Source organism: Lithobates pipiens, unplaced genomic scaffold (genome assembly GCF_037356315.1).
Source record: "Lithobates pipiens isolate NorthernLeopardFrog02 unplaced genomic scaffold, aLitPip1_a1.2 Scaffold_23, whole genome shotgun sequence".
NCBI lineage: Eukaryota > Metazoa > Chordata > Amphibia > Anura > Ranidae > Lithobates > Lithobates pipiens.
The window spans coordinates 274,228,797-274,241,976 of NW_027507785.1; the positions used below are offsets into that span (position 1 = coordinate 274,228,797).

At 40.4% G+C, this 13,180-nt stretch overlaps 1 protein-coding gene across 3 annotated transcripts in view; it reads left to right on the top strand.

Annotated features, from left to right (window-relative positions):
- Positions 1–13,180, top strand: part of TNR (tenascin R) — an 835,808-nt gene that overhangs the window by 748,084 nt on the left and 74,544 nt on the right. For all 3 annotated transcript variants that reach the window (XM_077453200.1, XM_077453202.1, XM_077453201.1), the window contains one exon: positions 10,976–11,106. In XM_077453200.1, the coding sequence (XP_077309326.1) occupies positions 10,976–11,106 (131 nt within the window). The remainder of the gene's footprint in view (positions 1–10,975; positions 11,107–13,180) is intronic.

The window sequence follows — 13,180 nt, forward strand, 5'->3', positions numbered from 1 at the left end:
GAGATATGCGTGCCTCAAAGGCAGCGCGGAACTGCAGGACTCCATCATTATTATAAAGCTGTCATCATAGACCTGAGCAGCAGCTCAACAGCACCATCTGCTGTCCATTGCCCTTTGGTTCACTTGAAGAGTCTAGAGAAATCTGTAATAAACAAGTGTAAAATATGAGATTAATAGCTTTTGGCAAGGTTAGTTAACGTGCTAATTAATTATTGTTATCTCAGGAATCCATTTGTTTGGGGAATGAAAAAACATGTATATTCCCCTTTAATATGTGCTTACACTATTACATTTTTAATGTAGGATTTTTATAATTTAACCACTTTCAGACCGGACCATTTTGCTGGCTTAAGACCAGACCATGTTTTGCGATTCGGCACTGCGTCACTTGAACTGACAATTGCGCGGTCGTGCGACGTCGCTCCCAAACAAAATTAACGTCCTTTTTTTGCCCACAAATAGAGCTTTCTTTTGATTACCCCTGCGGTTTTTATTTTTTGCGCTATAAACAAAAAAAGAGCGACAATTTTGAAAAAAAAACACATTCTTTTTTACTTTTTGTTATAATAAATGTCCCCAAAAATATATAAAAAAACATTTTTTCCATCAGTTTAGGCCAATACATAGTCTTCTACATATTTTTGGTAAAAAAAAATCACAATAAGCTATTATTGATTGGTTTGCGCAAAAGTTATAGCGTTTACAAAATAGGGGATAGTTTTATGGCATTTTTATTAATATTTTTTTTTTACTATTAATGGCGGTGATCAGCGATTTTTATTGTGACTGCAACATTACGGCGGACACATCGGACATTTTTGACACATTTTTGGGACCATTGTCATTTAAACAGCAATCAGTGCTATACAAATGCAGTGATTCCTTTGTAAATGACACTGGCAGTGAAGGGGTTAACCAGGGGGTGGCAGTGTAGGGGTTAGGTGTTCCTAGGGGCGTGTTACTAACTGTGGGTGGCTGGGCTTTGTGTTAGTGAACACTGATCTCGCTCCAATCACATGAAGCAGAGCTCAGCGTCACTTGTTGCTAGGCAGAATGGGAAGATGCTGTTCACAATGGCATCTCCCCATTCAGCCGCCCCGTGAGACGATTGCGGGTATCCCCGCAGCGATCGAGTCCGCGTGACCCGCGACCGAACTCACGGGGGTCCCGACCGGAACGCGAGTGCGCCGCTGCCGGCGTGCACGTGATTGCAGGGTGGCATATAAAAATGTATGTACCTGTATGCCAATATGCCTGCCCGTGCCATTCTGCCGACGTACATCGGCGTGCGCCGGTCGGGAACTGGTTAAAGAAGTTTGATTTGAAGAAAAACCTTTAGCTGTTTTCATCTTTAACCACTTTCAGACCGGACCATTTTGCTGGTAAATGACCAGAGGTCTTTTTACACTTTGGCACTGCGCTGCTTTAACTGGTAATTGCGCGGTCATGCAATGTTGTACCCAAACAAAATTTGCGTCCTTTTCTTCCCACAAATAGAGCTTTCTTTTGATGGTATTTGATTGCCTCTGCGATTTTTATTTTTTGCGATATAAACGTAAAAAGACCGCAAATTTTGAAAAAAAATGATATTTTCTACTTTTTGTTATTAGAAAAATCCAATAAACTCAATTTTAGTCATACATTTAGGCCAAAATGTATTCAGCCACATGTCTTTGGTAAAAAAAAAGTCAATAATTGTATATTTATTGGTTTGCGCAAAAGTTGTCACATCTACAAACTAAGGTACGTTTTCTGGAATTTACGCAGCTTTTAGTTTACGACTGTCTATCTCATTTCTTGAGGTGCTAAAATGACAGGGCAGTACAAAACCCCCCCAAATGACCCCATTTTGGAAAGTAGACCCCCTAAGGAAATTGATAAGAGGCATGTTGAGCCCATTGAATATTTTATTTTTTTGCCTCAAGCGATTGAATAATGACAAAAAAAAATTTTTTTTTTTTTTTTTACACAAAGTTGTCACTAAATGATATATTGCTCACACATGCTATGGGCGTATGTGAAATGACACCCCAAAATAAATTCTGCTGCTTCTCCTGAGTACGGGGATACCACATATGTGGGACTTTTTGGGAGCCTAGCCGCGTACAGGGCCCCGAAAACCAAGCACCGCCTTCAGGCTTTCTAAGGGCGTAAATTTTTGATTTCACGCCTCACTACCTATTACAGTTTTGAAGGCCATAAAATGCCAAGATGGCACAAAACCCCCACAAATGACCCCATTTTAGAAAGTAGACACCCCAAGCTATTTGCTGAGAGGCATGTTGAGTCCATGGAATATTTTATATTTTGCCACAAGTTGCGGGAAAATTACAAACTTTTTTTTTTTTTTTTTTTTTTTCACAAAGTTGTCACTAAATGATATATTGCTCATGCATGCCATGGGCATATGTGAAATGACACCCCAAAATAAATTCTGCTGCTTCTCCTGAGTACGGGGATACCACATATGTGGGACTTTTTGGGAGCCTAGCCGCGTACGGGGCCCCGAAAACCAAGCACCGCCTTCAGGCTTTCTAAGGGCGTAATTTTTTGAGTTCACTTCTCACTACCTATTACAGTTTTGAAGGCCATAAAATGCCAAGATGGCACAAAACCCCCACAAATGACCCCATTTTAGAAAGTAGACACCCCAAGCTATTTGCTGAGAGGCATGTTGAGTCCATGGAATATTTTATATTTTGCCACAAGTTGCGGGAAAATTACAAACTTTTTTTTTTTTTCACAAAGTTGTCACTAAATGATATATTGCTCACGCATGCCATGGGCATATGTGAAATGACACCCCAAAATAAATTCTGCTGCTTCTCCTGAGTACGGGGATACCACATATGTGGGACTTTTTGGGAGCCTAGCCGCGTACGGGGCCCCAAAAACCAAGCACCGCCTTCAGGCTTTCTAAGGGCGTTACAGTTTTGAAGGCCATAAAATGCCAAGATGGCACAAACCCCCCCCCCCAAATGACCCCATTTTAGAAAGTAGACACCCCTAAATTTAGGGGTACACTAGTGAGACTAGGTAATAAATGGCGGGTGCCCTGAAACTATAAAAAAATAACTAACCAACCAGCGTCACCTGTAACAGTTATATGGTGATCACTGGTGAAAGGGTTAACTAGGGGGCAATCAGGGGGCTTTATGCGGTAGTATATGGGGGTCCCTAGCGCTATAAAAAGCTGCGGCGAACCTAAATACCTACCTGCCTAACTAGCGTCACCTGTGACACTAATACGGCGATCAGAAAAATGATCGCTTATTAGGCTGGGTTCACACTGGAGCGATGCGGAAACGCCGCGAATCCGCGGCGGGTTCCCGCATCGCATGCCTCCCGGCGGCAGTTCACACTGCCCTATGCGAACTGCTGGGAGTGTCAGTGAAATGTTACTGACACCCCCAGATCAGTTCGCATATCGCAGTGCGATCTGCAAACTCGGATCGCATGGTGTGAACACCCATGCGATCCGATTCTGCTGCGGGCCAAAAAAAGGGTCCCGTGCGAATTTGCGGCGGGTGCGGCGGGTGCGGCGAATGGCTGAACTCGAATCGCACAGAGATCGGATGTGATTTGCACTGCAGTGCGGTGCGAATCACATTCGTTCTCATAAACCGCTGCAATGTGAACCCAGCCTTAGTGACACTGGCGACGGGGGGTGATCACGGGGTTAAACCTTTATTGGGGGGGTTAGGGGGGTACATTAGAACTAAAGGGGGCTAACCCTAACTGCCCTAACAGTTATTACAGTCACAAATGACACCAATGCAAAAAAAAAAAAAAAAAAAAAAAATGACATTGGTGTCACTGTGACTGGGGGGCAGGGGTAATTGGGGGGGTGATCGGGGGGTAAAGGGGGGGTGTGAGTGTGCCTGGCATGTTCTACTGTGTGTGGGATGTGTTGGTGCAACTCACTGATCCGCTCTCCTCCGTGTCGGAACGAAAAATACCGACACGGAGGAGAGAATACATCACTTCCTCTCCTGTGTTTACATTACAGGAGAGGAAGTGATGTCACCGGGGATTTCCATTCGTCGGGAGCGATCGCGAGGGGGTGGCCATGAATGAATGGCCGTCCCCTCGTCCGGGATCGCTCCCGAACGAAAACCGACCGCCGCAGGCACCGGGCGGGGGCCCGATCGGGCCCCCGACCCGCGGGAGGCAAAGCACGTACATGTACGTGCTTATGCCTGCCCGTGCCATTCTGCCGACGTACATCGGCGTGAGGCGGTCGGCAAGTGGTTAAATAGAAATCATGAACAATTGTGTCTCAGTTATTAAAGCTGATTATCAAATTAATTAAAGTAGAAGTAAGGCCAAAGCTTGTTTGGCCCTACTTTTACCTTGGGTCAAAGGAGTGCACTTAGCTCTGCAGTCTTGTGACCGGCATTCAGCCGACAGCAGGCTAAAATCTGCTGTCGGCTGATGTCACTTAGCCAGTCTAGGCTCTGGATGGATCTGGATTTATTTGTCAAGGTCCACCCAGATGTCTAACCGGCAGATGGCTCAGCCTTTCAGCATATTGAGAACCATTGAGAACCTGAGCCAGCCTCTTCAGCCCCCTTCACAGCTGGCAGTCTAGTGAATGCTGGAGGGGCAGAGAGCTGGTGACTGAAGGTCACCAACCCTCTGCTCACTGAGGACTTTGATTGCTCAGCTCTTAGTCTTTGAGCCAGTGGGGGACAGATGCAGCATCAGACCAATTCGGCATCCATCCTAGATGAGTATAAATATTTGTTTTTTCTCAATCCCATACTTCTCTTTTAATCTTCTAAACCAGACAACCATTAATTTGTTGTCTATACCCTGCCCACTTTAAAACAGATCTGCACCACCCCCACCCCTTTTTTAAATGAATCCCCTCCCCGTTACCTTAAGGTGGTATCTGCACATTTCAGATACTCACCCATCCAGCGGATCTAGCAATGTCACACTGAGATCCTCTCATGCCCCGCCATAGCTCTGTGACGTGTCGCCATGTACTTTCTGAGGTCATCAGGAGGCCCACTGGCTCTTCCTAGTACAGTGGGAGAGCCTCCTGATGAAGCGTAGATAGGGCCGCCCCATCCTCTTTTTCTGGAAGACTATGCCTCGTGGGATATGCGAGTAAGTGTAAAGAGGAAAGGATCGCTGCTACTCCCGACCAGCCCAGGTGAATAAATGATAAGGAACAACCTCAGCTTACATGTCTCCACCACACCACACACCCTCACTGATGCATTTCCCCCTGCCCACCAGGACATATATGGTTCGAATCTAGGCCATTTTAGCAGGGACCAGCCAAGATTTCAGCTATCTATGGGCAGGCTGATTGTTCCCAAATTGATTCATCTTATGAGCACCACTGCCATGCCACAACCTTATAGGGAATTTTATCCCACATACATAATCTTTACATCCCAACCACCAGAGAGTGAAAAGTTCCTGGTCTTATCCTCACCAGCTTTGAGAGTGACCAAACCTATACCAGTATCTGCATGGATATATTCTCCAAAGGCCATTTTTTGCAGATGCCACGTTGACTTCTAGCAACCCCTCCAGTGTAAGTTCAAAGAAACTAGATTTTTGTTTCACAGAACTTCCTTCTATTTGAAAATAACCACTACACTACAAGAGTCTCTTACCCTTCTCTTTCTTCTCCTTCCTTTTTTTGTGGAGCTTTTACAGAAGATTAATAGCATTCAGCACTCAAGCAGAATATTATAGTGTATTTAGTAAAAACACTTGTTCGACTTACATTAAATGGCCCATTAGTTACACAGTACTTTACACAAAAAAAATCTAACATGACTAGAAAAAGAACTGTTGCCAATTAGATGATAAGCAAACCTATACACAGTTTGTTAGCTGAAATATAACTGCCATAAATAAAGAGATATCAAAGGGTTTTAATACTTTCCTTTAATGGAGAAATTGTTGCTGCAGGCTCCTATGACAAAAGCCTAGGCATTGGCCAATATAAACCCTGATCCTCCTTTCAGCAGAGTTGAGATGACCAAAATTGTTCACTGTAAATGGAAACCCCCAACTCACCCCCTTCAAACGCAAAATGGTAAAATGGCATGGAAAAGGGACAGACAAAAAAATCAGAGGAAGGCTGTGGTTTTGACTAAAAACAGGCAATGTGTTGCAACATAAAAATGGAACATAAAAATTACTTGGTTGGTGGCAAGAAGGTGGAGACCATGATGTCATCACTCACATGTCTATGGCTGCATCATTCACAGGTCTGGGGGATAAATACAGCTTGGCCACCCCTGTGAAATTTTAAGCCCCAGGCCACATTCTCATTGTCTTTTCACAAACCTTAGCCTGTTTGTAATGTCACACGATAATGAGCAGCATATTAATGGATGACATCCATAGTAGCTCTGGAAGTGCAATAATCTACCCTATATAAGTCAAGCAAAGTCAAACAGCAAAGCAAAGCAGAAGCCCTCTGTATAACAATCCTTTCTCCAAGCAGAGCAAAAGTCCTGCTTTGCTACTGAATAATGTAGAGCTTTCATCAGCCAGGGGAATTGTAGACCTGTCAGAATCCATAATACTTTGTAATGGACCACGAAAGTTCTACTGCACCAGCAAAAGGTTGTATCTCGTATACGGGCAAAAGACACCTCTGAGAAATCAGACATTCACTGCTGAGATACACACTATTAAAGCTATGCTAATCCATTCAATGTACCGTAGCACATTGCCTCTCATTGTACTGGCAATAAAGTAGTTAAGAAATGGGCTGCGATCGGATAATTTCTCTTCAATGGGGCAAAAAAGAAACGATAAATTGGGCAATTACTAAAGACTTTGTGCAATCTGACATAGGCAATTTTTCATGTAAAGTCACATAGAATAAAATGACTACATTAATCAGGATTATAGTCTACTTGAAGAAGCCAGATACATTTATTCAACATTGGGCAGTGTAAAGAGCATAGTGAAATGCAATCAGAGATATTTTTGCTGCTCTTCGTTGCTTTCTGACAGTTTTCATGGCTATTGTGTGTGTGTGTATAACATATATACAGTAGGAAAAACAATTATTTGATCCCAAGCAGATTTTGTAAGTTTGCCCACTTACAAAGAAATAAAGGGTCTATCATTTTTATCATAAGTGTATTTTAAATGATAGAGACAGAATATTAACCAACAATCCAGAAAAAAACACAATACAAATGTTATAAATTGAGTTGCAGTTCAGTGAGTAATATAAGTATTTGATCCCAAAGCAAAACATGACTTAGTACTTGGTGGAGAAACCCTTGTTGGCAAGCACAGAGGTAAGACGTTTCTTGTAGTTGGTTACTAGGTTTGCACACATTTCAGGAGGGATTTTGGTCCAATCTTCTTTACAGATCTTATCCAAGTCCTTAAGATTTCTTGGCTATCTTTTGGCAACTTGAAGTTTCAGAAGCCTCCATAAATTATCTATAGGTTTAAGGTCTGAAGAACTGGCTAGGCCACTTCATGACCTTGATGTGCTTCTTCTTGAGCCAATCCTTTGTTGCCTTGGTGATATATTTTGGGTCATTGTCATGCTGGAAGACCCATAGGGAAGGCCCAATCTTCAGTGTTCTGGCTCAGGGAAGAAGGCTCTCATCCAAGATATTATAACACATGGCCCTGTCTATTGGCCCCTTAATGTGGCAAACTTGGCCTGTACCTTTAGCAGAGAAACAGCCCCAAAGCATAATGTTTCCACCTCTGTGCTTGACTGTAGGGATGGTGTTCATAGGGTCATAGTCAGCATTTTTCTTCCTTCAAACACATTGATCCCACTCCTCAAAAAGGCACATGTACAGGCCTGTCTGAAGTTTGCCAGTGAACATTTAAATGATTCAGAGAAGGACTGGGAGAAAGTGCTGTGGTTAGATTAAATCAAAATTGAGCTCTTTGACATTAACTCGACTTGCCGTGTTTGGAGGAACAAATATACTGACTATGACCCTAAGAACACCATCCCCACAGTCAAGCACAGTGGTGGAAACTCATAGGATATTGTCTTTTCTAGGATATTGATGATTTCAACATAATAATAAGTATATCATTTTCTAATAGTGCTTTATGAAACAAAAGCAAGAAAAGGCTTTTTATTTAAGGTTGAATATTAAATGTAACTTTTGCTCAAGAAATGAAGTGAAGGAAGAAAAAGAGGAAGCTGGCTTAACAGCAAAAATATATTTTGACAATTGGGTTTAGAAATGAGGCAGTGAGAAAGAATATGTCGGAGACAGTGTAAAAGACATGTCTGCATAATATGATATTATTATTGGTAAGATAGTCACTTATGGATATACAGTATCTCACAAAAGTGAGTACACCCCTAACGTTTTTGTAAATATTATATCTTTTCATTTGACAACACTGAAGGAATGGCACTTTGCCACTCCTTCCTTTGTTGCAATTTGTGACAATTCCCAGTACTTTCTGGGTATGGGAGAACATGCAACCTTTTTGTGACATTCAAAGGCAATTGCTAGACCTAAGCACTGTCACATGATAAAAGGAGCAATGCTACAACTCCCCCTAGCACCCAACACCACCCTAAGTGGGCAAGGTGACAGTACAAGCAAATATTTCTAGGTATGGTGGGCTCTTGCTTTAATTTGCAAGTATGCATAGTATGATTGCACGCTAAGACACACTTACCTCCATATGCACCCTCTTTCAATGGTGCAACATCTGAACTCTCCCTCTTTGATCCATTCCAGCTGCAGACATCTTCTGATCTACTTCTGGTTCTAGAATCTTGACTGGCCAGCCTGGGATACTGACTTCTGTATATGCGCAGCAAAGTCACTTTGTCCTGGCTATGCCACAGATCATGTGCCAATGAGCATGATCTGCTTATGGATGTGTTAATGGGTCCTTTACATATGTGTGTGCAGACCCTCTCCATGGTCAATATATATGTGCTGCGTTGTTGCCATAGTGATGGTGACCAGTTTAGGACCCTGAGTTCTGTTGTTCAGATTTTTGGGAATATTGATGTTTAGTCTCAGTGCAGTAAGACAGCTGATATTCTATTTCATTCAGGCAGATGGAAATCTTCAGTTCAAGAATTTTAGAGTGATATTTTCTGTTGTCATTTTAGGTTTAGGCAGGAATAAGATGTCGTTCTGACGTAATAGTGATGGTAACTTTTTTTTTTTTCTATAGGTGTTACATTTGTATAAATATAAGTTATTTTGAATTTTTTATGTCACTCCTGGTGGTCAAAACACTACACTTTTTTTTGTATGAGATGCTGAACATTGTCATTAAAAATATGACTTTATTGCAAAAGATTGAGGTGTGCTGGCAACATATTCTTCTTTTACTTTGTTCCAGCTTGCACTGCATTCTGAGATTGTACAAAGAGCTGCGCATGCGTGGATCAGTGTACAACTACAAGAATATTGCTGGCAGGCAGAAAAGGATCTTTTATTGCAGAAGAGACATACAGAGTCTCTACTGCAATAAAAACCTACCTGCTAGCAACTTAAAAAAAAAAAAGAGAGCTTTTTTTATTCCACTTTAACTGTTATTAGTGTCATCCACCCAGCTATGCAGTGTAGAGGGCTCTGTACATCTTGGGAATGGATGGACAAAAATCCTCTGACAGTTAAAACTGCTGTCATAAATGTATTCTATCTGTGTATTTAGCTGTTTGCCTGGAGTTCAGTTTTAAAGTGCATCTGTGGCCATTTTTTTTGTTTTGTTTTAGTCAGAATAGGGAACAATTTCCAGACCCCCTCTCAGATTTTTAGGGGAGGTTTACTTCCTTTAATGCAGAAAAAAGAGAAAGCCCCAAGGGATAGTATGGGCAAGGAACCATCACAGGATGAATGGAAAATAGTACAAAAAGTGTAGAAAAATATACATTTTATTGAATTTATAACAACGTAAACATCTAAAAACATTAATAGGAACAAAAACACAATAATAGAAATACTGCTGCTAAATACTGCAGCACACAATACATTTATAGACCGTAGGTCAAAAGTAGACCGTGATTACAGCATAAAACCCTACATGTTTCGGGAAATGCAAAAATAGTTTTTTCCTTTTTATGATATATTTACTTCCTTCTTCAGGGGTTCAAAAAAAAGCGTGCTGTTATATTTCTATGAAAATAAATATATATGTGTAAATAATCAAACAATGGATAAGCAATAGTATTTGCATATAACATTTGCATATTGTAATTGTTTTAAAAAAAAGGCAGACATGTATTAGTAAAAATACAGGTAGGTACTCACAGGTCATATGTTCCTTTTAAGAAAAATGGTATACAACATTATTCAGGTAGATGGAATCCCTCATGCGGAGGTCCACTGAATTTGGTAGTCACAAATGGTGCAGATGAATAGAAAGATTTCCTTCCCAATCGATGGGGTCTTGTTACCCTCTTAAATGTATCATAGATCTGTGTTTATTTAAAACTGGAGTGGACTTTGCCCAGATGATGGAGTGGCAAGTCAGGGCAAAAAAAGCATGGAGGGTGCAGATCTAACAAGCAGAAAAATGAGAGATAAAAATAAAAGTAAAAAAAAATAAAAAAAAAATAAACATATATATATATATATATATATATATATATATATATATATATATATATATATATATATATATATATATATATATATATATATATATATGCTGCTCACACCCAGGTTAAATAATCCCACAAGTGGGAGTGAAACTATTTTCAAGCTATAATCAATTGATTCTCTAATATTTTTCTACTTCCTTTAATGCTGACAACACTCTCACATGGCATGAATTAAAGGGAAATCTCCAAAATCAAAGAAAAGCTAAACTCTCCCAAATGGGGCAAATAACTGCAATAAAAATCTGGCAGGGGTTATAGTCATTTCCTGCTCTAGCCAAAACTAGCCAAAATTAATTAAATATGGCTAGAGGACATCTTTAGAAATAATTACTAAAACAATATTGTAATAACTATTATGATTTTATTTCGTTGCAGTTTTGGATTATCCTATAAACTTGACAGCCTCTGAGGTGTCAAGGACAAGTGCCCTGGTGTCATGGCAGCCGCCAATTTCAGCTATTGATAATTATATTCTGACTTACAAATCCACCAACGGCAGCAGAAAGGTGAGTCACCAAATTAGCGTGCATCTACCCTCCATGAGTTTTCAAAATACAAATTTTATTACTCACTTGAGAAAATACGCTTTAGCCACGCATACTGCCAAGTCCTGGCTTACCATTTGGCACCACATAAAAGTTAAATAGGCTCTTAATATACAAGATTCATCTTTTCATGTTAGAGGGGGTTTAACATGTGAATGGGTGGGCAGCTGAAGCTCAACAACCTTGTGTCTGTCTTCAAGTTGCCAAATTTGCCAGGATAGAAATATCCTCACCTTCAGGTAACATATGAACCAAGCAACAACAGAGCTAGGTATAGACATGAGATGATCATTGCCTATACTTCCCAGTTTCTGAGATAAGAAAAAGCGACATTGAGCCCAAATTATGTAGCCAAAGGATATGTCATGTCCTCAGTTATACAGGCCACAGATAACAAATATGCAGAAATTTATTGGTTAAACCCACAAGTGTATTTTCACCATTACTTTTCATATGTAAGGACTTTTCAAAATTACAAATGCAAAATAGAGACTGGGTAAAAGGTTTAGTGCAGCATAAAACTTTTGGTAAATAGTACATTTTTAGAGAGGTCTACTTATCAGACCAAAAAGAGGGCCAGCTGAAGAGGCAGGAGGCTCAGAGCAATTTGGTTCCAAAAGAAGGACAGTCTCTTCAAAAAGAACAGTTGAGAGGAATGCCAGTTAATTTAGGAAATTCTAATGCATTGCTGTCCTTGCGTGTTTGTGACTGTGATTGTACTATCTCTGTTAGACTCACAAACTACTCTGTAGTGCAAAGGCCTATCTGATTATATAAATTAAGTCCATCTAGGCCCTCATGCTACATAGTTGTGGGTAAAACTAAAGTAGCTTAAAGTGGAGCTCCACCCAAAAGGGGAAGTTCCACTTTAAGGCCTCCTTTCCCGCTCCTGTTTGTGAAATGGAGCTTTTGGGGAGGAGGGGGCAGCGGGTACCCAATTTTGACAGGTATCCGCTTCAACTTCCGCTCCGAGCGCCTAGGCAATCGGAAGCGGACATTTTCCTTACCCCTATCTATCACATGCATTGCAATCCACTAAAACACTTCCCTATAATAAAAAAATAGTGCCTGTCCCTACGTCAGCACAAAAGTTTTTTTTTGTACATTGTAGCGTGATGGGAGGCCCATAGAAGGACATTATAATGCAAAAAAACACGCATTATGATGTGTTGGCAATGGTTATTTATAATCCTTGGTTAATTACTGTTAACCATATCTACTCCAAATTTTTAATAAAAAAAAAAATCTCTTATCAAAATGCATGTCAATGCACAAAGATCTAAATGTGCCCTTAAATTATAGCTCATAACCATCCCTCATTTGGAGGAACTGTTTTTAAACCCGTCCCTCCAGTGTAGTGATCCATATTAATAAATGTACTATTGAACTTAAAAATAAATGTAATATATATATATATATATATATATATATATATATATATATATATATATATATCTTTTTTTTTTTTTTTTATTTCAAGGTACGGGCAGACAGCTTACACTGACAGTCTGCAGGAGCTCTGCATTGCACATACGATCTTCTGATCATGAGTGCGTTGTTTTTCAGGTTCCTACAAAAAAAAAAATGTAAATCCACGTTTTTTTACCTGCAAAAAAGAATGCATGAATGCTTTTTTATTTTTTTATTTTTTTTTAAGGTGAACTTATCCTGATAATATTTTAAGTTCAAATAAACCACTAAGGCTAGGTTCACATCAATGCAGTTGCGGATGATACGGTTACTGCCACGTTTTGCTTTTTTGAACATGCATTTTTGATGCGTTTTTGCATGTGGTTTTCATGCGTTTTTTTTCTCCTTAACAAACTGTAAATAGCCAGTTGTTAAGGATGCGGCTGCTGCCAAAGAGTTATTAGCTGTCAGCTAGATTCCCCTCTGACAGCTGAATGTAAAAAAAACGAATTGCCGGTGTTTCGTCACATATGGCTACCCATCACATTTTTCTGCCTGCTGGAGTGCGCATGCGCGACGTCGCCATATGCGTTCCCACACTATTGTAAAACCACTTTGTCACAGG